At 42.9% G+C, this 24,890-nt stretch overlaps 4 protein-coding genes across 4 annotated transcripts; 2 read left to right on the forward strand and 2 right to left on the reverse strand.

Moving 5' to 3' along the window:
* Positions 1-694: 694 nt before the first annotated feature.
* trir (telomerase RNA component interacting RNase) lies at positions 695-2,902 on the reverse strand. Its single transcript, XM_083780453.1, has 3 exons — positions 2,052-2,902; positions 1,579-1,650; positions 695-1,484 (listed from the first exon to the last, which is right to left on the reverse strand). The coding sequence occupies exons 1-3, from the start codon at positions 2,328-2,330 to the stop codon at positions 1,377-1,379; spliced, it is 459 nt and encodes a 152-aa protein (XP_083636579.1). The 5' UTR covers positions 2,331-2,902; the 3' UTR covers positions 695-1,376.
* mcm5 (minichromosome maintenance complex component 5) lies at positions 2,884-12,577 on the forward strand. Its single transcript, XM_083780452.1, has 17 exons — positions 2,884-2,992; positions 3,561-3,737; positions 4,744-4,870; positions 5,212-5,340; positions 5,911-6,083; positions 6,340-6,495; positions 6,703-6,872; positions 7,217-7,388; positions 8,012-8,123; positions 8,594-8,737; positions 8,826-8,891; positions 9,225-9,401; positions 9,745-9,857; positions 10,248-10,376; positions 10,941-11,083; positions 11,755-11,882; positions 12,196-12,577. The coding sequence occupies exons 2-17, from the start codon at positions 3,562-3,564 to the stop codon at positions 12,295-12,297; spliced, it is 2,217 nt and encodes a 738-aa protein (XP_083636578.1). The 5' UTR covers positions 2,884-2,992; position 3,561; the 3' UTR covers positions 12,298-12,577.
* A 186-nt stretch (positions 12,578-12,763) lies between these two features.
* hmox1a (heme oxygenase 1a) lies at positions 12,764-15,210 on the reverse strand. Its single transcript, XM_083779458.1, has 6 exons — positions 15,092-15,210; positions 14,934-14,985; positions 14,689-14,800; positions 14,022-14,237; positions 13,460-13,732; positions 12,764-13,156 (listed from the first exon to the last, which is right to left on the reverse strand). The coding sequence occupies exons 2-6, from the start codon at positions 14,972-14,974 to the stop codon at positions 12,956-12,958; spliced, it is 843 nt and encodes a 280-aa protein (XP_083635584.1). The 5' UTR covers positions 14,975-14,985; positions 15,092-15,210; the 3' UTR covers positions 12,764-12,955.
* A 644-nt stretch (positions 15,211-15,854) lies between these two features.
* foxred2 (FAD-dependent oxidoreductase domain containing 2) lies at positions 15,855-24,854 on the forward strand. The gene is made up of 10 exons (XM_083779615.1): positions 15,855-16,030; positions 16,576-16,787; positions 17,164-17,469; positions 18,283-18,534; positions 19,310-19,648; positions 20,505-20,671; positions 20,920-21,085; positions 22,585-22,811; positions 23,726-23,896; positions 24,224-24,854. The coding sequence occupies exons 2-10, from the start codon at positions 16,579-16,581 to the stop codon at positions 24,454-24,456; spliced, it is 2,070 nt and encodes a 689-aa protein (XP_083635741.1). The 5' UTR covers positions 15,855-16,030; positions 16,576-16,578; the 3' UTR covers positions 24,457-24,854.
* The last annotated feature ends 36 nt before the right edge of the window (positions 24,855-24,890 follow it).

Genomic DNA, 24,890 nt, shown 5'->3' on the forward strand with positions numbered 1-24,890 from the left:
AATATTGTTTTCAAGAGTGTTGCTGTGCACAAACGTTGGTACTACCAGCATTATGAAATACAAAAACACCCTACCTATTCCATTTCTCACCCTCTATTTCCCCATTCCAATTGCATTTGTCTTATCAGCACCACTATTCTAAAGACTACATATTTAAACTATTTTGTATTTTCAGCAATGGCGGGTAGATCTTGTTGAGCTGGTCATTTTGAAAGTAGCTCTCAAGTCAAAAAAGTGTGGCCACCCCTGGTCTATATCCTAAAATGGGAAAGAAATTTCCTTTGCAAAATCGGTCTTGAAATTCAAATTAATGTGAGCAGGTGACGTGTAGTCTAGTATGAATCTGTATGACTTAAGACTAGCACAGATTAAAGGTTTATAGATCAGTATGCTGGTAAATTACACATCGTCACTGTGTGACTGATGGAAACCTTATCTCCATATTTCAAATTGTTTTGTTACCGAATGCCTGTGGCAAATAGCTGATCAAAATGTTGTAATGCATTGTGAGCTTGTCAGTGGGTTTTATGATATTACTGAACCAAAAGTATTGACAAGAGCTTGTGACAAACTACATTGGATCCACTGGAACACAACCATTTCACATTTTCCTGAAAAGTAATGGTTTTGGACAAACAAAGGTTTCCACCAGACAGCGACAATATGCAAAATAGGCAATTCAAACTAGTTAATAGCTGCTTCTTAAAAAGAATTTATTCAATGGGTGAAATTATCAGGTGACAGTCAAACAGCAAAGATTGGTTTGAGATAATCACAACAATTGCTTTTCCAAGTGCCTAGCGAGGGGAGTGGACCAATACACACAGTAGGGTCCGTTTCCTCTCGACTCCAAGTTGAACCAACATGGAGGTTTTGTGGCAGTGTGTCATGGGTTCCAGCCTGGTAAAGCTGGCAACTCTGGCACCATACCACAAAACTGGCAGTGGACGTTTAATCAAACCGCCTCATTTCGCAACAGAAATAAAGAAAATACTGTGTAATATAACATAACTCAATTGAGCGGCTACAACTACGACAATAACAAAAGCATACTGATGTCCGAGGAGTAAATCGGTCACACTGATGACTAAGAACAAATCAATAAGACTTGAGGGAAGTGCACCCTAAAGTCTTTTTGACACCACATCCAATCACAAGTCCACACCAGCAAAATCCTTAAACAATACAAAAAAAGGCAGAAAGGGGGATGGGTTGGGCAACATCTGGCAAATTGTACACAAGTTTAAGTTTGTGAAAGGTTTCAAGATCGACAGGTCACTAAGTCTGGCAGTATGGACTGTCCAGTCTTCCAAGACATTCCCCTAGTCCCAGATGCCATAATGAAAACATTGTCGCTTCACTGTTGCCACGGGAGTCTACTTGACCAGAGGCCTGGTTTTGTCATCATCGCCACACTGGTGTGCTTTGTACTTTTTCACCTCAGCCATGTATTTTGACCAGGCATCACTCTTGCCTGGCTCAGTCTGAGAGAGACGGAGAGAAGGGAGACAGAGACTCAGTGAAATTATGTTTAACACGTTTAATAAACTGCATGTCGGGCGCAAAAAACAAACGTACCTCGTTCTCTGGTTTGTGTTTCTTCGCAACCATGCCGGTCTTTAGGAACACACCACCTCGGCGCTTCCCCACCTGGTTAGGGGATAGAAGACTGAAACCGTTATACGAGCTCTTGCAGGGGTACTGCCAATGATGGAGATTACACGAGAGAGCAGGTGGTCTACATTTTAGGCTCCTGCCGCCGCACCACAAGCAAGCCCTCATGAGAAGCTGTCCCAATCTAGTCTGGTCTACATTTAATTTGCATTTTTACCAAATGAGCCACTGGATTCAGTGTAGACACAGACTTAACTACAGCTCTAAGTACCGCAATCAAAAGTCTCAAGTGCAACGCCAATTTCATATGACCACAACTGCATGTATTTAAGTGTTCATATTATATGTAACTTAAGTGAGTTTTCTTTTGTACGTGCAATACTATGCTTCAATGTAGGCCTACAGCTAGCTCATCTTACAACTACCAAACCCCTTACAAAGCTCGTCACGGGAGGGGGCTTCTTGTCCTCAGTTGACTGTCCTTGCTCTGCAGTTTGTGCATCTCCACTTGCTTGCTCCATTTCCTTTCTTCGCTTCTCTGCCTCCATTTTTTTCTTGAACATCTCCATGAAGCTGCCGTCGTTGGCGAACGCATTTCCCCCCGGTGTTGCCTTACTCGCGCCCAGTGCGGGGCTGGAAGGGGACGCGGGGCTACTGCTGTTAGAGTCACTGCTGCTTTGTTGACTTTTGCTGCTGCTGGTGTGTTTCGGATCCATAGTTTCTCGGATTTATCGGCATAAATCCGCAGTCCAATATGTATGTTATTTAGCCGGCTATTCCCCTTGTGATAATAAAAGTACAGCACAAAATGTGATGCGAGATAACAGCGCTTTTCAACACGCTGCGCGCGGCTGGCAGGACCCCGCCCGAAGCCAGTGTTATAAAAAGATCCAGGGAGCGGTTAGCTAGTTTCCATAAACAGGCAGCGTGGTTTCTAAGCCATTGGATGAAATCCGTGCAATGGTTAAAATGTCCCAGACAGCGTTGAATAGTTTGATCTCAAATAACGTGTCTGACTGTCCTGATCCTGAACAGAACAACACAAAGACACTTCTGCTCCAGATGCTAACGTTGAGGCCTCCGCTGGGCCTTTGTGGACAATGTTTGTCCTCCAGAAATAACAAATAATAAACATATATTCACTTGCGTGGTGTATCTAACTACACGCTATTTTCACCGCGTACGTGTCGGGCGACAAACCAAGACGCCTGGTTATTTTCGTATATTTAACTATTCGTTTTCACAAGTTTCGTTATGTTTCACTTGCGGTCGGCCATCTTGAATTACCTTCCTGAAATGTGACGACTGACGATCGACAGACCGACGCCTGCTGCCCCTTTCCTTAGCGCCACAACAGCGCCCTCTAGTGTGCTGGAAGGTTTGACATAAATAATTCGTTCTTTATCAAAATAAAAAAATATATAAAACATGTGGAAAAACGAAACATGTAGAGGAAATGTAAAGTGTTTGTGTAATTAAATATGATCTATCATCCACATATATATTATAATGTCAGTTAGAAGCAATTTTTTTTACAGTCTATGGTCAGAAGTTTCAGGTTGTTGTTTTGTGTGTGCGTGCGCGCGCGTGTGTGTGTGTGTGTGCGTCCGTCGCTCTAGTTGCTCCTCCTACCTCAGAGGCGGTGGAAAGCCTGGTGAGGCGAGGTTACCTCCTACGTACTGTCTTTTTCGCGCCACCAGTTTTTACAAGTCCCGCCCTTATCTTTAAATCACACCCTCTTGCAATAGTTTCAACCAATCAAGCACGCGCTCCTTTTCTTTGGACCAATGACATGCCGAGGGCGGCTCTTGGAAGATGCAACTCGCGGGAAATTGAGGGACACTGGGGAAGGAGTTTTGCCGCGAAACACATCGTGCTCTACCCTGTGTTGTTTGTTGTACAATCTCTGTCAATTTAACTAAAATAAGCTTTGCGTCTTGATTCAGAATGTCTGGTTTTGACGACCCGGGAGTTTACTACAGCGACAGCTTCGGAGGTGGTGAGGGAGCCGGTGGCGATGACTCGGGTGGAGTGAAGCGGACCCAGATCAAGAAACGATTCCGTGAATTCCTCCGTCAGTTCAGAGTTGGAACCGATCGCACCGGTTTCACATACAAATACAGGTAATATTTGGTCTAATAGTTGTTTATAACAACCAAATGGCTTATCATTCTATTCTGACCTGGTCTGGTGGGCGATTTATTCAAGTTCAACGTGGTTTGCTGAACTTTGCTCCTCCATCTATCAGCACACTTTAGTTGGCTGATACGATGAGAGAGATGAGCTAACCACCATCTTGTAGTAGCAGGCATAGCCGCAATTTGCAACTCTAGATTTTTTTTTTTTTTTTACAATGGGTTGAATCTAGAGTTGCAACAAGCTCCATCCACTTCCTATTCATCATTTTTGGTTTGTGATCTGCTTGTCTTAAATGACGTTAAACTCACCAACATTGCAGCTGCAGTCCAAGCTTGAATTATCCTCTTTCAATCTGCCGAGCTTGTTTTTCATAAAAATCCACCGTAGAGATGTTATGAGATACTTTATGTCAAGACATCCTCTGCAAGTGATTATTTTATTAAGTGCTGAAGTTTGGAAGCACTCGTCGTATGTCACTGAACGGCCCTGCGTTCCACCTGTTTCGAATTTGCACATAATGCAGGAGGCAGCAGCGCGACCCGTTAATAAAAACGAGTGCTTCCAAACTGCAACACTTAAAAAAATAATCACTTGCAGAGGATGTCTTGACAGAAAGTAGCTCATAACTTCTCTACGGTGGATTTTTATGAAAAACAAGCTCGGCAGATTGAAAGAGGATAATTCAAGCTTGGACTGCAGCTGCAATGTTGGTGAGTTTAACGTCATTTAAGACAAGCAGATCACAAACCAAAAATGATGAATAGGAAGTGGATGGAGCTTGTTGCAACTCTAGATTCAACCCATTGTAAAAAAAATCTAGAGTTGCAAATTGCGGCTATAGCAGGCACTGCTATTTAGGCAAAGAGACCTTGTCCTGGTTATAACATGACTGCCTAAATAGTAGTCTAATTACAAGTTACAACAGACTTTACACTGCACAATCCTATCATTGACGTGTGTTTGTGTGCTGACATTTGTGCTGTTTATCAGAGATGAGCTCAAGAGACACTACACCCTGGGAGAGTACTGGGTGGAGGTGGAGATGGAGGACCTCGCCAGCTTCGATGAGGACCTATCGGACTGCCTTTACAAGCTGCCATCTGAGAACCTACCTCTGGTAACCTCATGTCTCTTACTAGGCTGTCCCAGTATTTACTACCCAGTGCTCGGATCCGGTCTAGAGGCAGTGCACACACACCGTTTCCCTATACACTGCTATCTAGGCCGGAGCTGCAACCTGTGTAGCGAAGTGATCCCAGCCTAACCTCTGGTGTGAGAATGAACCTAAGCAATCTGACAGCTGTTTGGCTCCTGAAAAGAGTAAAACATTAAAACTAGATGGTGTTCACTGTGAGCAGTTTGCGCTGGCTAAGTTGATGCTAAGAAGATAATATTGACTTATGTGTGACAAACTCACTCACAATTTGTGTAGTAACCCCCAACCAACTTGATTGACAGCTGGAGGAGGCAGCAAAGGAGGTGGCCGATGAAGTGACCCGTCCCAGGCCAGTGGGAGAAGAGGCGGTTCAGGACGTCCAGGTCATGATGAAGAGTGACGCAAATTCTGCCTCCATCCGCAACCTGAAGGTAACGCGTTGTCATTTGTGACAGTTCATGCTTTGACTCTAAACAACATTTCAATAATGGTTAGGAAGTTCTAGAAATGAGGGTCTATTGTAGCCAGAACTCTGCACACACACACACACACACACACACACACACACACACACGTTATGTATGTAGAGGAGTGTATTGATTGATTCTTTGAATACTCTATTGGTTTGAAACGACACAGGGGTAGTTGGTAAGACATTTGGGGAAACCTCATTTCGATGGGAATTAAAATATACCTCCCCCTAGTGTTTTCTTTTTCTCAGGCCAGTATTGAAGGAAACCAGTGATTCACATTCCTAAATGGATGATGTCACATTGTGGTGGACGAGTAGTAGAAAGAGCATTTACCCAACCCATGTTGGATCTAAAGTGACCCCCTTTTTCGTACTATTTTAAAAAGGTCAATGTAGCTTGGCTATCTTAGAGTGCACGTATCAGAAAAACAAAAAGCCTTCATATACATCCAGTTGTTTCTGCAACATCGTCTCCCCTCCCCATTTCTGACACAAGATTGAGTCTTTTCTTTCATTGCTTCCCCTGTAGTCGGAGCAGGTGTCCCGTTTGGTGAAGGTGCCTGGCATCATCATATCTGCCACGGCGGTGAGGGCTAAGGCCACCCGTGTGTGCCTGCAGTGTCGCGGCTGTCGCTCAGTCATCAACAACATCCCTCTGCCGCCTGGCCTGCAGGGCTACGCTCTGCCACGCAAGTGTAACGCGTGAGTACCAATGTCTGTCCACTGTGTGCATGATTCCTACTGTGTGTGTAACATATCAGCAATATATGTTTGTTCTAATGTTCAAGATAGCCTTGGTGACAATGGTGTATAATGCCTGATAGTTGAGCATAGTATACTGTCGGACTGAAATAGAAGGTCCTCAACTTGCTGCTCCTAATAGTTAGGATTAGGATGAGTAAATGCAGAGGTCAAATTTAACGTGTGCAAATGTACTGTGACAAAAAAAATACTCCAGTGAGGGGGCCGGCAGAGTGAAATGTCCCGTGGATCCGTACTTCATCATCCCTGACCGCTGCGTGTGTGTGGACTACCAAACCCTGCGCCTGCAGGAGTCCCCTGATGCCGTGCCCCATGGAGAAATGCCCCGCCACCTCCAGCTCTACTGTGACAGGTAACAATAAGCTGCATGTGTGCCACCACACTGCAGTTCAGCTGCACATCACAATTGCATTCAGTGTAGTACAGCAATTTGATAACCAAATTTGCTGGTGCCATGCTTTCGCATGGCTGCAAATGCAAGAGTTGGAATGTGGATTTGTTTTTTGCGCACTGGTGTGACCATTCCTCGCCAGACCTTGTACCTCTCGTTCTTCCTCAGGTATCTTTGCGACCGTGTGGTGCCAGGGAACAGGGTGACCATCATGGGAATTTACTCCATCAAGAAGGTGGCATTCACCAAGACAAGAGGAAATGACAAGAGCTCTGGTGTAGGCATCCGTGCTTCATACCTGCGTGTGGTCGGCATCCAGATGGATACGGAAGGGGCAGGTAAAGATCACTGCATCAAAAGCTGAAGCTTTTACGCTGTATGATGTTATACAGTTAACTGGCCTAGTAAACCATCCTGGTTGCGTGGCACATGATAATGTGAATTCACACAACCGGGATGGTTGACCAGGATAACGGTTAACACCCATCTCTAGACAAATGCTGGTAAATTCCAGCTCTATCGTGTTGTAAGCTAGTAGAGTGGAAGTCGAATCCAGCCATTGGATGCTATTTTAGTAGTTTTCTATCTTGGCTTTTTGTCATGATTACATTGTGTCTTTGCTAGCTTTAGCTATGCAAATAACTATTGAGCACACATGATTCACTTTACTCGTTGCTCTCAGGTCGAGGAGTGACTGGCTTAGTCTCGCCACAGGAAGAGGAGGAGCTGAGAACTCTGGCTGCCTCTCCTGATGTCTATCATGCTCTGGCGCGCTCTTTGGCTCCCTCAATCTACGGCAGTGATGATCTGAAGAAGGCCATAACCTGCCTGTTGTTTGGAGGCTCCAGGAAGAGGTGAGATCACCTTGTCTAATGGTTCTGCGTTCTGCCTCTGATGTTGTTGGGTGCTTTTGCATTGTATACTTTCTTTGTTTTTACTTTTTACCCCAACTTGGTCGTTATGCTAATTGATTCCTCCCTAAACACATTTGTGTGCCGTCAGTGCTGTTGTATTCTCCTAACTCAAATGATAGTGAGGAGCCCCCACAGGGAAGATGTAGACCTCCCTCCCAAAAACCCCTGCTGACAGGTGCCGCCCAAACCCGCTAATGACAAATATAGCCCTCTCCACCCGGCTTCACTCCCCCAAACTCGGGACAATTGTGTTCATATAGAGACGCTTGACAAAGCCGGATGCACCACTACCACTGTGGATGCGAACCCACAACCTCTGTGGTGGTAGGCAGGCAGGCACTTTACCACTGCGCCGCCCAAGCATTTCCACTTTACAACATTGAAGACTGAATCATGTTCAACTGCGGATGTGCATTGAAATTAATCTTTGAGAGTGAGAACAATAGCCAATAATTCGTTTTTGGTTCACAAGTTTGTGTTGAGCATGGCATTTGTGATCGGTCGGTTGAATTCCTCTGGTTTGTGCTGTAATAAAAACGCATGTATCCTCTGGTCTCCCTCAGACTGCCTGATGGTCTGACTCGCAGAGGAGACATCAACCTGCTGATGCTGGGAGACCCTGGTACAGCCAAGTCTCAGCTGCTCAAGTTCGTGGAGAGGTGTTCTCCCATTGCGGTAAGTTAGTGTTTAGTCATCTGCTTGTTTTGTTGTACATGAGGTTTGCATTGACAGGAAATTGACTAATAGATGAAAGGAGGTTCTTTATGGTTGCAGAACAGTTTCTCCAGAAATTAATGATCCATCCAGTGCATTAGTCAGTGGGTCTTGTAATGCACTGGAAACAAATGTTCTATGCAACATATTTTGTCAGTGTCCCTCAGGCTCAGCCAGACTTGACACTCCCTGTGTGCAGTAATAATGGCAACCACTGCTCCTAATAGGATGGCTAAATGTGGTGAACACATTTCACATAATATAACCCTGACAACTACTGAAGCGAGCCAACTTATTAGGTCTATTCTATTCTGAACTGTACCACAGTGACACAGCAGAAGCCATATTTTTTACTCTGTAGTACAGTGTTGCTTACGTCAAGCTAACAAATTACAATGTTACTCCTGTGCTGTTGCTGATGCTCCCATCAGGTGTACACCTCTGGGAAGGGCAGCAGTGCTGCCGGTCTGACTGCTTCTGTGATGAGGGATCCCGTAACCAGAGGTTTCATCATGGAGGGTGGAGCAATGGTGCTGGCTGACGGCGGCGTGGTGTGCATTGACGAGTTTGACAAGGTAAGATGAGATTTTCTTTTGTTGCTTGAACTTGGATTTTCTTTATTCTAATTATTTTCGAGTAAGACGGTTTTATTGTTCTTCCCAGATGAGAGAGGATGACAGAGTGGCCATCCATGAAGCCATGGAGCAGCAGACCATCTCCATCGCTAAGGTATTGTCCTTTCAGCGGCTATATAGTATATACTTTGTCCTTTGTCTTGAGATGAGATTTTATCACTTTAGCTCTATTTAAAATGTTAAATATCATTGCGAGAATAAGCCTACTTGCAACGTGCATAATACGTTTTGCCATCTCATAGACAGCTAGCGTCTTGCAAAGCCACCCTGTAAAAATGCTGTGCCCAAAATAGGTACTCCAGGTACTCCCCTTAATTTCCCCCCATGTATATTGTTCCTCCATTTTGTATCATTGTGAACAATAGAATGGTAAGTGATATTGTGACTGTTCTGCGGTTCTCTGGTAAATGTACTTTTCTAATTCCAGGCCGGCATCACCACCACCCTGAACTCCCGCTGCTCAGTGCTGGCTGCCGCAAACTCTGTGTTTGGCCGCTGGGACGACACCAAGGGAGAAGAGAACATCGACTTCATGCCAACCATCCTGTCCCGTTTTGACATGATCTTCATCATCAAGGACCACCACGACCAGGAAAGAGACATGGTGAGAAGATAGATGTTAGTTTGATCAAAATCCGGAGTTGCACGGTTGTGGCCGGGAGTTTTGTGAGTGAAATGAATGTCAGTGGTTCAACTCGCAGACTTCACAGTATACGGTAAATTAAGTTGTCGCTTGTGAAATCTTGTCCTAACGGAGAATATAATGTATTCCTTCATTCAACCGTCATTTGGATATACCCCCCCTCCCGCCTTTTCACAGTTCTTAATTTCTATTCTTTATTTTTTATTGACCCCTGTGGACTCCGGTCCTCTTAAGTCTAAAGGGTTTAAACTGGTTAATCTACTGCGTGTCATGGTTCTGGTTTCTATGTCCCTCTCTTCCGCAGATTCTGGCTCGTCATGTGATGAACGTCCACCTGAGTGCTCACACACAGACCGAGGGTGTGGAGGGAGAGGTTCCACTGGCCACCTTTAAGAAATTCATTGCTTACGCTAGAGTGTGAGTCCTTAATTGAAACTTTTTCTTTAGAAGACCACGGTGGAAAATAGTCAAATGTCATGTTTACTCACAGGTTCCATTGAGTGCTCTAGTGATAACACATTTATATAGGCTAGCCACTAACTTATAAGCCAAAAATAAATAAAGGCTTATCAGACAAATTAGCCTGTTGCTTTGTTGCCAATGGTGTGCATGCTTCACACGCCCTTATACTGTATACAATACACACAATAACTGCATGTCCTGTGATGAACGGTAAAAGGCACCAGTGTGCATCAACAATCCAGAACTAGACTTTACTTATGATAACCACAGACTTTATAATATTTTCTCAATTTGTCACGTGGTCATGTCATGACTAATGTTTGATGTGAATGTGTCTCCTGACAGTAAATGCGGGCCCCGTCTCACTGCGGCGGCCGCTGAGAAGCTGAAGAACAGATACGTGGTGATGAGGAGTGGAGCAAGAGAGCATGAGAGGGAGAGCGACAAGAGAGCCTCTATCCCCATTACTGTCAGGTATGTACATAAACTATGATGAGCCTATATCCCCATTACTGTCAGGTATGTACATAAACTATGATGATGAGCCTATATCCCCATTACTGTCAGGTATGTACATAAACTGATGATGAGCCTCTATCCCCATTACTGTCAGGTATGTACATAAACTATGATAATGCTGATGACTGATGGCAGAACATGACATCTTTTGTTATAATATGCAGTAGATATTTGCTGCTGTGTCTTGTAATATTCTCATTGACACCTTCATGGAACTACAGACTAGGCTGTGTGAAGGACAACTTTGCAGATGAGATTTCCAACCACATTAACCCTGCCGTCCCTATTGTGGACATGTCATTATATCATGTCAGTATGGGGTGGCAGTGGCCTGAGAAGCTGAAGGTTCCCGGTTTGATCCCTCGCTTGACTGCTCACAAAACCCCCCCCATCAGACCTAAAGCACGTCTGATTTACATTGGACAATGCATTTTATGTACACTACTAGTAACACTAACGGATATTTTCCGGCATCAGAATAAACCAATCCAATATTTCTTCTACCTTTCCCTCTCCCAGGCAGCTGGAGGCTGTGATTCGTATCGCAGAGTCTCTGGCCAAGATGAAGCTTCAGGCGGTGGCTGGTGAGGAGGAGGTGGACGAGGCCCTCAGGCTCTTCCAGGTGTCCACGCTGGACGCTGCCCAATCGGGCAGCCTCTCAGGTCTGTACCCACCTTCCGCATACTGTACAATCTGCACACAGTATGTACATAGTACAACTTTTGCCAAAAATAGGTGATCTGAAATCTCACATCTACGGTAGTCGCAATGCAACACGTGAGCCTATTATTGGTGTAGAGGTTCAGACTCTGAATATTTTATGTTAATCAATCACTATATGAAATTTACAATTTAGGCATTTTGCAGACACTCTTAATCCAGAGCGATTTACAGTAAGCAAGAACACATGGTAATACATCAAATACATAGAAATGGTCATCAAGAATCATAAGCAAGCTAAGAACCTAACATCTGTCTAACAGTAGAATATCTGTACAGTGAAGCTGAGAGTGAGTATACAGTACTATAGAGTGCTATGTCTACATAAAATGCTATCTGAATTACATAACTTTACTTTATTTGTTTATTTAGACAGGACAGAGCATATTAATGAACAGTACATTAAAAAAAAAGTAGCTTAAATACACCAAAATTGACATTACAAGACATAAGAGGACAGCATACAAAAACATAATGCATTTCAAAACACAGTAAAAGGAGAAAATAAGAAAATATTAAAGTTTAGCCTTTGCATACGCTTGTAAGGTCGTCAAGGCTATTGCAAAATGAAGTATTTGGAGTTTGGGCATGTCTAACATGTGTTGTCGTGTAGGTGTGGAGGGCTTCAGCACTCAGGAGGATCAGGAGATGATTTCCCGTATCGAGAAACAGCTGAAGAGGCGCTTTGCTATCGGCTCCCAGGTCTCTGAGCACAGCATCATCCAGGACTTCACCAAACAGGTCAGTCATTGGTGGCTCTCTGACATGTTGTACACTGAGGGTCAGGGTTCTGTGCAAAACCGAATGAGAAGGCACCTGTGCAAAACCTGCATGCATGCGGGCTGTGCTACAATACTGTTAATTTCAGAATGATTGATTTGTTATTAAACTACTAAGGGAAATTAATTAAAGTACTGCCTACGGTTCAAACTTGAAACCAAATATATAGTATAAAGTTTTACATTTCAGTATAGAAAGTGTTAGATGTTCTTTTAGTCTGTTTGACAAATGTATTCCCCCATGGCCTTCTCTTCTACCTCTGTCCTTTTTACAGAAATATCCAGAGCACGCCATCTATAAAGTTCTTCACCTCATGATGAGGAGAGGAGAGATTCAGCACCGCATGCAGAGGAAGGTCCTATACAGAATCAAATAGAGGAAACCTGTGTATTCCCTAGGCTACCAATGTTTGACATTGATGTAAATACTGTAGTTTTTTTTTCTTGTTATCCAGGTGATGTCTATGGAGCAATTTCTGTCTTTGTGAATCTTTAACATCTAATTCTGGAAATCCTCCAAAATATTTCATACATAACGAGATAAATCTGGTCTATTATGGAAATAATAAAAAGGTGGAGACATTGAATGATTTCACTGTATTGAAGTTTTGTACTAAAGAAAAGTTGCATGCTCTGTAAAGAATAAAGTATTTGAATAAGTTGAGTTGGATTCTGTCTGCTGGCATGATGTGAATGGGTCTGATGGATGGTCATCAGTTATGGTCCCTGGAATTGATTTGGGTACAAGTAAATGAGTTGTGGAGACAGGGTTTAAAATTTAGTATTTATTTACTGTACAGTAATCGTATAAAGAAATGCACTAAACTATCCTGTTTATATAAAATAAATTGGATTTAAACACTATACCATTTAATATTACTGTTGTCAAAACTTTGATTTAATTATTTGATGTAGGCTATAACGGTTATGTTACAAATTTCTTGCCTACCAGGAACGGCTTTGTTTTACAAAGCAAGCAGTTAGTAAAGTGCTGTACATGCAACTATTGCTTCATTAAGGACATTTAAGGTTTAGCTATGCATGTTGGTGGTACATGGATGGATACAATGCGTACATTCCCATTCCTACAGTGGCCAGTGCGACACAATACCCCATGGTGAACTGTACAACAGGTGAAGATTGGATGATGGATGCTGGGAAACTGTGCGTTTTGGCCTTTGGTTGGTTTCCCATTTCCTCTGTGATGGTCAGCATTTTCTGCAAGTCATCAAATACCTTGATTGGAAAGATGATAAAAAAACATTCAGCATGAAGTAAGTCGCTAACATGCATACTTATATTGCATTTATCAGCCCTTCCCCTTTTACATTGGGCTGTTCTTATTAGGCATTTTGTAACCTCAAATCATTTGTACTCTAATTGTTTACAATTACCGGTAATCACAATCCCAAAATACAGCAAATCCAGTTTAAACCCTTACATCAAAAAATACTTATACTGTGTATTATACTAATGTTTATCACACATGCCCCAAATAGGGATGCCAGGCTGAAAGTGATTAACCTTCATTCAGTTTACCTGGATGTTGAATTCGAATGCTGCAACAGCCTCTGCCAGCACAGCCTCCCTCTGCTCCTCTGTCAGGTCGATGCTGTTCATTCTGCTGCGGTACAGCTGTTTGAAGCGAGAGGGACTGGTCACGCCAGGGAACGAGAAGAATGACACGCCGTCTCCTCCGCTCAGCCCCACGGATTTCTGGGTAATCTTCCCCAGCACTTGTCCCCCTGACAGGTCACCAAGGTAACGGGTGTAGGCATGTGCCACGAGCAATGCTGGGTTGTGTTTGCCAATCTGAGAAAAGAACTAGCCACTTAGTTCTCTCTATATACAGTATGTCTCCGTATAATGGAAGTTTTTTTATTGATTGTACAGGTGGTAGTCAAAATTGATGATCATTGATATGATTACTGAATACAAACAATGGCATTCTTGTTGAGGTAAGAGGTTACATAACACACAGGTAAAAAGTTCTATATAAATTATGCATGGTTGATTCAACCTTTATCACTTATCAGTTCCAAAGACATGACAGCATAGTGTTTCTGCTAGAGTGTCCCCTTTGTATTCTTTCAGCACTCACCTGCTGAAGTCTGTGTTGATATCTCTGTGTGGCTGCAGGAACGATTATTTTCTTTTTCCACTCTGGTCCAAAGAAGTGCTCCAGATCTCTCTCTAGGGATTCCAGGCGGGCCAGTTCCTGGGGGAAGTATATTGGCACAACAGCTGGGTGCGAGGCATTCCTGTCCAATTCCTGCTCCAGCACTTTGTAGATCTCATACAGGGAACAGAGAAGGAGCTGTTTTGGAACAGAGAAACACATTTCGTCACTGTCGGGCTTGATGTCCAAAACCGTGAAATGGAAAAAAATAACCAGTGTTAATGGATCCAATTTACTGTGTTATTCAGTCGCAAGCTCTTGTTAATACTTTTTTGTTAAATATTTATAAAATCCACAGACAGGAATGAACCACTTTCACTTTCAATTTTATTTTCCAAAAATGGCAAATATAGCATACACAAGCTCGGAACGTGTTGCACTTTTGTGACAAGACAAGATACTATGAAGTAGTAGGGAATTCATTTACAAAAACAAACTAAAAGTTTAAATATGGTGATACAAGATTTCCACATGACAGCAATGATTTACATTTACAGTATATACTCATTTTCTCTGTCAAATGGATCATTGAGGGGTGTTGCAAACTCTTTGTGACGATCTCTAAATGCTGTGAATCTGCTGAGCTCACCTTGTACTGTGGCAGAGTGATTTGTCCCTTCTGGTAGCTCAACATCAGTTGTGTGTTCTCAGCTCTGATGTGACTATCCTTAGTGGCTGCCTTGATCTGCTCTGACAAATCACTGTGGATATAAAGAAACTTTAGAAAACACGAGAACACAGCCTGGAAGGTGAATGTTCCTAGCTAAAATGGTTCAGTAACATTTTTTGTGCATATTCACTGTCTTTGAGTCAAGTATTAGGTGAATACAATACCTGTCAGAGGAATCTGTGTCATTTCTCCTTGCGCTCTTCATTGTCTCCAGTTCTGCAAACCATGTCATCATGGTTAATTCATATTTAGTAAGACTTAAAGATAAAACTAAAACTAAGCATGCACAGTAACAAACATGATCAATTTAACATTAACTTACCTGTGTCGTAGCCTCAGCTGAATGATTCTTGAAGTGTATCTTGTAAAAGTTGCTCTCCTTGAAGTGTGAACCGTCAACTCTACTGCCTCTGATCTGCGCTCCCTGTTTTATATCAAAGCTGCTGAATGTAATAGGAAGTGTGAGTGCTGACACATCCCTCACATGTCTGAAGCCTAACATGATGAAGCAGTTTCACCCACTTGTTGACGAAGGAGCCTGAGGAGAAAACATGACAGGGCACAAATAAAAATACTGAGTCACTTTAAGGGCTTTTCAAACAGAGTTCACTTCAGTGATTGCATAGTCTGTGGTCCCTTACAAATAGTTGTGGCTGCCACAAATATCAAGTTCAAAGTGTTTATCGTCACAATACAATTGGTGGGGTGGCAGCATTATATAGGCAGTGATATTGTAATTTATTCTTTTAGATTAATTGATTGAATACTCTTAGCAGTTTGAAAACAGTATTAAGAAAAATAACTATGCTATTAAGTATTAAGTATTAATACTATTCTGTATTATGTGCTATCGTATTGTATTATGTTCTGATCTATTCTATTCAGTTCTAAGTATTATTTTCTCATTCTAATTTCTATTCTATAATTATGTTATATTCTCTTATGTTCTATTCTATTCTGTTCTATATTCTTTCTGTTCCATTCTGTATTAATCTATGCCATTGCGTTCTATTCTTATAACCACGCCCCTTTTAATATCCAGCATTTCATTGGTGTTCCTCGGGGCCAGGGGGAAATGGCTCTGCTGGTCTGCTGCTGGTGGCTGAGGGGGACATTATAACTCTATGGAGGGGATCATCGTTTAGCATTATGAAATGCAAGTAATTGCCAACATGTAGATTCTCTTCTCTGACGACATGTCTTCCACAGCCAAATGCTAAACCACTGGATTTTGGGGGAGAGGGGTCGACTGCAGTAAAAGGTAGTTTCTTTTTTTAAACTTGTATACGCACTACACATCTGGTTTCATCCTCAAACATGTTTCATGTCGGACCAGGAGTTTAATTAGTTTGATCCACGCAGTTTGGACTTGCTGTTGTTACGTATTACACCACACCACATTCAACTGCATTGTATAGTTCTGTACTGTACGGTGATAGGTGGCTTTGTCCTGTGGTTATTGGGTTTGAAGCCATAATGCGGGCATGAATCATCTACAGTACGGTCGAGTCTATAGCATACCGACTGATTAGGCCAGTTTTTTACTGTAACTGTTCAACCCACCATATAGCTCAAGTCGGCAGGTAAAAATATGAAACGCTTCGCCATTGGCTGCCAAATACAGTAAATACAGCACAAGTCATAAGAAAATGTATAAGCATTATGCAGCATGAGAAATACTGTTCGGTTGTGCAGATTAATTAACAAGAGATTGAAGATGGCTTTGGTGTCCTTGAATTGTATAATAGATTCAAATGTCCCACACCCACTCTCATCACTATCTTGTCCCTCGTCATGTTATTACAGGTTATGGATTCAGGCTTCCTTCTCTTCCATCTTCTGGTCATCCTTGGCCTGGTCCACTGTTCTTCAAACCAACACAACAGCACGCATCACTATGACTACTGTGTCCTTGGAGCAGGGCCAGCTGGTCTGCAGATGGGACATTTTCTGTCCAAGGCTCAAAGAGATTATATCATATTGGAGAGAAACTCTGAACCGGGCAGCTTCTTCAAAATGTAGGTGTCAAAACAACATATCATATAATGTAATGTTGTGAATAGGAACAATTAGCATGTGAGATCAGGTTAGTGTTATCCAAAAGTCTGATGCTTGCCACTGCCAGTAGTGAGTGTGTAGTAACGACCTAAACCTTCTATACATACATATAGTAAACTAATAGTTAATTAATCCGAGTCGGCTCTATAGGTACCGTGTTTAATATTAGTTTCAGGTTGTGCATGTGCTAATAATAATAATGCATTTTACACAATTATACAAGAAGTAATGAATAAAACACAATGAGGGATATCAATGGTTCAATGATGTCAACTAAGTGCTATCTGACACAGATCGTTTGAGTGCTTATATTGTATTCTGTTGATTTGTACAAAGATATCCCAGACACAGGAAGCTCATCAGTATCAACAAGATCTACACGGGGAGACGGAACAGAGAGTTCAACCTGCGTCACGACTGGAACTCGCTGCTGAGTGACAGGCCTGACCTCCTCCTACAACGAGTGAGCCAGGAGCTGTATCCGTCGGCAGACGCCTTCCTCCGCTACCTGGCCATGTTTGAGAAAGAGCTGGGGCTGAGGGTCCACTACGGAGTGGACATTGGCAAGGTCAGAGCATCGCTGTCACCTAGAGGCAGGATGTACACACTTACTGATCAGCGTGGCCTGGACTACACATGCAGGTATTTAGCATGTCCAAATTAAACCGTTTAATAGAGAAATGGTTCTCGAACATTTTCGTGTGAAGAACAACCAAATTCATATGTATTTGGCCGATAGCAGATATGCAAGCTCACAACATGACCTCAGTCTGAGGAAGAGCATGGTAGCTCGAAATGTCACCCATGTAGCCAGATCCAGTGTGCAGATTCTACTTTATTCCAGCTTTTGGTGTGTGTGTGTGTGTGTGTGTGTGTAAACACAAACTTACACTAACACAAAGTTGTCATGGCATTGACAATGAATGACCAATTTTGAGTGTTTGTGTAAACACAAACATTGCGTAACACAAACCTTGTAGATGAAGGCGAGGACACAAATTCTGATTGGCCGGAATTAGATGATGTACGATGATAAGAGGTCACTTTACATGGGTGTGATTTATTTTAGGTATCTTATCTATGTATGTGGTCAAATACAGTATGGCAGCATGCCTTTGGCTTGAGATTACTGGTGTGTTCTTGTTGCTGTATTAATAGTGACCCCTGCTGGCTGGTCTGGGTGGGGGACTAGCTGTGTCCATTATGCTCCGCTGATGTAAATTCTTGCTGTTAGGTGAAAATTAACAGCTGGTCAGTCCATATATATCAGAGGAGGCATGTGGGTTTTCTACACACCGAAACTATAGTAAAATACACACATCACTTCTGTGCTGGGTTGAAACCCCAGTACACACGGAGAAACTGCAGTGAATTAATTGTGGGGGAAATGAAAAAGAAAAAAAAACACACACAAAAAACAAGAGGTTGCATAACTGCACTTTTTCTCACCCCCAGGGTCCTCCTGGTGTCAACAGGGCTCTGGGATCCACAGAAGGTTCCGTTTGTTGGTTCTGACCTGGCTGAGGGTTATGAGTCCATCTCTACAGATCCTGAGGACTACATAGACCAAGCAGTACTGATTCTGGGCAAAGGAAACTCTGCATTTGAAACGGCCCAGAGCATCCTGGGCAGAGCGAGCCGAATCCATCTCTACAGCCCCAGTCCTGTTCGACTGGCCTGGCAAACACATTATGTGGGAGATCTCAGGTACTATGCAATTGTATGAATTGAATGGTTTTAGTGGTGGGACTCTAAAGCCTATTTTATACTTAGTTACGTGCCTGGTGTTGCATACAGAAAATAGTTGGTCTGAAAGCTTGACAGGTTGGTAGCTGCCTGGTGTCTGACACATGTATGCAAACTTAGGTTTAAGGATCATGAGCACAGACAGTTGGTCTGTCATCTGTTGGACTGTCCGCGGACTTGCTGTGCACTTTCATGAGCCCCAGAGAATGACTGCTGATTTAGGTGAACCAGTGTTCATTCTAGTGCCACAGTTCCATGAAACTTTCTTATTGTTTTCATGGTCCCTGGAACAACAACGCTAATTATTTAAATATGTTAAAAAACATATTTGGAGGCTGAGCACCACTGACATAGAAGACATTTAGTAAAATCTGGTCTGTCCTAAATGGGTTAACCCATTTTGGGCGGGAACCCCTTTTGGTGTTAACATCATGTCGTGCTTTAGCTATTGAAAAATAGCAGATCTACAAGCTCATAGCTACAAGCTTGTAGGTCTGCTATTTTTGAAAAATCGAAGAACGACATAGAAACATCAGAAAACTGTCAGGATGTAGAAGACATTTTTAGAATCTGATCTCAGGTCAAAATGGGTGGTGCTGTGACGACCCAAAAATAGAACAATTTAACACTTACATACATGCATACAAGGCATGTGGGCTTACAGGACTCACTGAAGTGTGCACTGCTGACAGGCCTTTCGTCTTTGACTTGTCAAATTGACCTATTTCCCCCTCAGAGCCGTGAACAATGAGCTGTTGGACACATACCAGCTCAAGTCCCTTGATGGGCTGGCAGAGGGAGGCCTGGAGGACATCGCCATCGTCCAGCGGAGAGACGATGAAAGGGTGAGATCGGGCAGAAAGAAGGGCCAGTCGAGGCCTGGCAGGAAGGAGAAGAGGAAGCAGTTGTACCTTACGCTGGCTGAGCTCCTGGACGGCCCACAGGAGAGGAACGGCTCCGGGGTGACGCCAGCCAACCTGCCAGCTTATCATAACGATAACTTCTCCCTGCGTCAGCCATATGACCGCGTCATCCGATGCCTGGGCTTCCATTTCAACTTCACCATATTTGATGGGTATGAAGGTTAAGAGAGTTTTAACATGTTAAATTCTGTATTACACAGAGACGGACCTAGAGCATCGGCTGTTCAGTTTGACATTAGTTGGAACCAGTAAATCGTGTGCCCAGCTATTTGCAGCTTCAGAACCCATTTCAAGGTGACACAGGACTCCATCTTGATTGTGCAGATAGCATAGCATCTAACCGAAACATCTGCAGAAGGATCGCCGACCACCCGAGGCATGATTTCTGTAACGCGACTAGCGACGGGACCGCGATCGGCCTTCAAAAACACGATCTTTGATTACAATTGGAATCATTGATTTAGATTCAGAGTTATTAGCGCTAGAAGATTTCTCCTCCCATCCGCTATTATGGAGGGGGAACACTTTTGATGACGCACAAACTGGATATTACGTCAATAGTTGCACAACAGGCACTCCTAGACTGTAATATAGTGTATCTCTCACTGATATCAAACAATTAATTATCCGTCTTTGGGCCAATCTCCGCCCTCGGCAGACAACATAATCAATTCAAAAGACGGAGATCTACGTTCTGGGCAATTAAGGTGTTAAGCAGTGCAGACAGGGGGCCCAAAAGCAGGTTGTGAGTTGTTTAGGTAGCTTTGCTTCCAAAGAACGATTTTGAAAGACAAATGTTGTGTTGCTTAATACATTGGGTCTTGACTTCATTGTCAGTGTAAAGTTCAGGCCCAAATCTAAAAGCAAAAAAAAGACACATTTTATAGTCTCAAGTTGGACACTTGACTTTAAGACATTGTTCTTTGGAAATGCTTCTCCTCTATCTTAACATCTCCGGGCTGTTTCATTTAGATAATGTCCGTATTTCCTAATGATTTTCTCCCCAAGCTCTGCCCGCCCACCCAGCAGCGAGGGAGCCAGAGGCAGGTTGCCAGGGGTGACGGCATGGTATGAGGGACGCGGCACCCCAGGCTTGTTTGTGTTGGGGACAGCTTCCCACTCCAGAGACTACCGTACATCAGCTGGGGGGTTCATCCATGGATTCCGTTACACAGGTAACACCCCTCAACATATAGATACTTTTATTTAGGGTTTTGCAAAGATGCTGGAAATACTTGCATATGCTTGATTTTCCATGTAATTGCACGTAAAGGTCACACCTTTGATTTCCCCAATTGTTTACCGGAAAATGTTGAAGTATATTTAATTTGACAAGGTAACTGTTATCTCTCTCTCACTTGAGAGAGAGAGAGATTGTGTTATTTGATGTACAGCTCATATCTACACCCATGTTCTACCACAGTGCGGGCAGTGCATCGTGTACTTGAGCAGCGTTACCATAGCAACATGTGGCCTTTCACTAAACTGTTGACCACTCGGCTACAGTCGTGGATTCTGAAGCGGGTCAATGAAGCCTCTGGACCGTACCAAATGTTTGGTGTGTTGGGAGACGTCATACTTCTTAAAGGGTAAATGGATGTTGTGAATGGTTGGAACAAGAAATGGCAGTGTAATCCAGTCTGGCAGTGTGCCGCAGGTTCGACTCCCGATCCTGACGGCCTTTACTGCATGTCACCCCCCCATCTCTCTCCCCATTTCCTGTCAGCCTACTTTCTATCCCTCCATAAAAAAATAAACCACTAAAATGGCATTGAAATGGTGTGTTTTAGCTTCTCGGCTATACTACTATACTGTGATAAGCCACATGACGAACGCCAAAAATAAGCAAAAGATTATATGACATATTACTTACAACAAGCACAATCTAACACATAAACCCACACAGAGGGTTAAGAATGATTACCAGTAGCTTATCATTACCATGGCGCTCGGGTGGTGCAGTGGTAAAGTGCCTGCCTACGACCACAGAGATTGTGAGTTCCTCCACCGCGGTGCATCCGGCTTTGTCGGAGCGTCTATACGAACACAATTGGCCCTCAGTGTGTGAGCGTTCATTTATTTTTCTCTATGTACCAAAAGAGGTCACACTGGCCACGTTTACATGAGGTCTTTCAACTTTTTAATTCCGAATAGAAGTTAAATCCTATTAAACATTGTCATGTAAACACCTACAAAAACTTAAATCTGAATGAAAATGCTCGATGCGATTTAAAAACCATTTCGATGTCACTGGCTGGATTATTCCGATGTTCAATGTGATTGAAAGAAAATTGGACTCATGTATACACTGCTTCGGATGTAAGTTCATTCTGGTCTTTCTGAGCATGCTCATTTCCAAGGCGCTCCAACTCCAAGGCGCTCATATCCAGGGCTCGCCGAGGAGTTTGCACAGAGCGTGTTATTTCGTGCATTTTGCAGATCCGAAATCCACACAAAAAAACGTGGAGCAGCAGCAGATGATGATCCCCCTGATCTGTGTGTGTGTGTGTGTTCAACAGTCTCTCTCTCTCTCAAAAATAACGAGCGATCCTTGATACAATAATAATCAGTGTGTTGCGTGCCCTGGCCGTGCTGTAGATAATAAAGTACAAATAAAAACGAGATAATCACCTTCCCAGCGGAGAAGGGGAGCCGCAGCAGGTGGGGGAAAAAAGACGGTAAACATATATGGCCGCCCCTATCCAACCAGCAGCCTCAAAGATACTGCGGAATTAAATGATGGGATTTCAAAGTATCGTCTTTCGTCTGTAAAGTTTGTATTGTTATACAGTCACAGTGAATGAACTGCCTATATTTTATGTGTCCAACAGATGGCGTAGTTTCATGTGAATTAACATGTATCATGTCTTATATCCCATGTAAACTTGCAGCAAAAAAAAAAATACTTCCGAAGTATTTTATTCCGAAGTATTTATTCGGAATGATCAGCCTGCATGTAAACGTGGCCACAGACTGAGTTTTTAAACTCAATCACAGCTTCACCCTGTGGGGGATTATGGATTGTCCTGCAATTCTTTGCCTTGTTCCATGACATGTTTTGACTATTCCACCTCTCCTCGCCCCTCAGCTCTCACTGTGAGTACTTGGAGGAGTTCCCCTTACAAGCCCTGCCTCAGTTCTCAACTCTCTCTGGACACAAGGTGTCCAGGCATGGGTTGCTGGTTCTGGTCATGCAGTATGGGCTGAACCGCACAGACTTTCTGGGGCCGGGGAGAGCAGAGTCAGAGTGGACCAGAGCATGGAGGTCCAACTTCCTGCACCCTGTATTGTACCACTATGACAGCCTTCCTACTGGTATGTATGATTGATTGATCGAATTTAATAGTTTATTAAGCTTGTAAATCACAGGAAAGTACAGTTCAATACAAGTCAATATTAATACTCACAGTCAATATAAGCCAAGGTTTCCATCTGTCTGTATTGAAGAAGTGAAGGGCGCTCTTATCATCATACATCATCTCATTCTGGCCAACCACAATTTGCGTCCTCACTTTTCCGTCTTCACTTTTCTGTCCTCACTTTTAACTTCAATGTTATGTACTTTGCTCAGCCAATCAAATCATCGCTATGGGGTGATCAGCCAATCACAAGCCAATGTTTGTGTTTACACAAACGCGGAAAGCTGGGCATAGGAGGTGCTAGCGCCCCTCAAAATCCTCACCGGCCACTGTAGCCGGCTGGGAAATGCTATGTTATTCTATTATTAGTAGTATTTGGTTAATGTAACACAACATTGCAATAGTTTACAACCATTAAAATTATAGTTTTTTTATGAGCTTACATTGATCCCAACAGCCTGCTGCCTAGTTGTGCTGCAGTTATCTGAACCTAGATCAGCCTATTTGTTGCTTGATGGTGTCACACGCTGGATATACCAGACCTGCAAGCTCACAATGTGATGTGTTGTGAGCTTGCCAGTCTGCTATTTTTGATGTGCAATATAGTCGTGTGACAAAGCACAGACATCTTGATAGGGCTTAATAATGCTCCCATCAAAAACATTCATTGGTTAATAATGCATCAGACAAAAAAATATTCATTAATTCTATAAACATTTTTATAAATAAGAATTCATCATATTTTTAAAATGTACGATACATCACTAAACCAATTTGCTCACTTTAGTTTTATCCAGTGAATCCTCTGAATCCTCTGTCGTTACTAGTACCAATATACTTCTGAATCTGAATATGTATTTATTCCAACAGAGAATGACATGAGGCACCGACCCCCTGGTTGGCCATTGCCACGGCCCAAGGCAGTGCACCACATGATTGAGGACTTCCTGACAGAGTGGGATGGTCCCATCTCTCACAGCCAGCCACTGCGACGCTTTCTGGAACACTGTGTCCACACCGACCTCAGGGCCTTCTATGCAGGTAGCGCAGCGCATCACCTGGATGTCACATCACCTAGACTGGATGTCCAGACATGCCCTTTTGATACACTGCTTGTTTCTATGTTCACAATTTCATGCACATTAAACATTTCAATTTATTTAGATGATGTATACGACATACGCATCTGCCACAATGACTTGCATATGTACATTGTTCGAGAATCAGAAAAGATATAATACCTGGGGACTACCCAAATAAAATAAAGATTTCTTCATCCATGTGACTGTTGGTCAACCTACGCGTACATTATTACTCTGGACAGAAATATTGACGTAAATCATTCCTGTTTTTCTCTGCAACCCTTAGAGACATGTTTCCGCCTGTCACTGACCCATCACAAGCCACCTCTGTTTTGCCGGCAAGGATATCTGAAGAAGCAGGGTGTTGTCGGCACCAGACAGCTGTGGCAGCATGCCCGTGATGCTGGACTGATGTCTGCACAGCAGGAATCCCAATTCTCCAAGGCTGACCCCTCATTCCCCCATTTCCTGACGCGAGCTGGAGCCTCTGTCTCTTCAGGACTGAAACTTGATTTCTGACTGCTGACAACAAAGTCTTAACTCTTAACATAGTGTACTATGCCAGTGGGTGACCTTTTTTATGTCCATTGGACTCTACCTCTGATGTGCACGTTAACTCACCTCATAATGCCAAATAAGTTGTTTGTGAAACCACCGTAAGATAGCTGCCATGGCCCATGAAAGTTCAAAGGTTATTACTAATGAAATATTTTGTATATGTTAAAGTTTACCTTTTTTTTTTTTTTAACATGACAGCATACATTTGAATGTTTATGTATATTATATAGGTGGATGGGTGGGATTTCTTTATGTGAAAAGCTGTTGATTATGCACTATTTATTTTTTTATAATATATATATATATAGAATTTTATGACTTTTTCTGTTCAAGCAGACATTAAAGAAAGATGCCAGATTGTGTGTTAATTAGTAATTACTGTATGGCCAATGGAA

This window comes from Protomyctophum parallelum (assembly GCF_964188405.1).
Source record: "Protomyctophum parallelum genome assembly, chromosome: 13".
Lineage (NCBI taxonomy): Eukaryota > Metazoa > Chordata > Actinopteri > Myctophiformes > Myctophidae > Protomyctophum > Protomyctophum parallelum.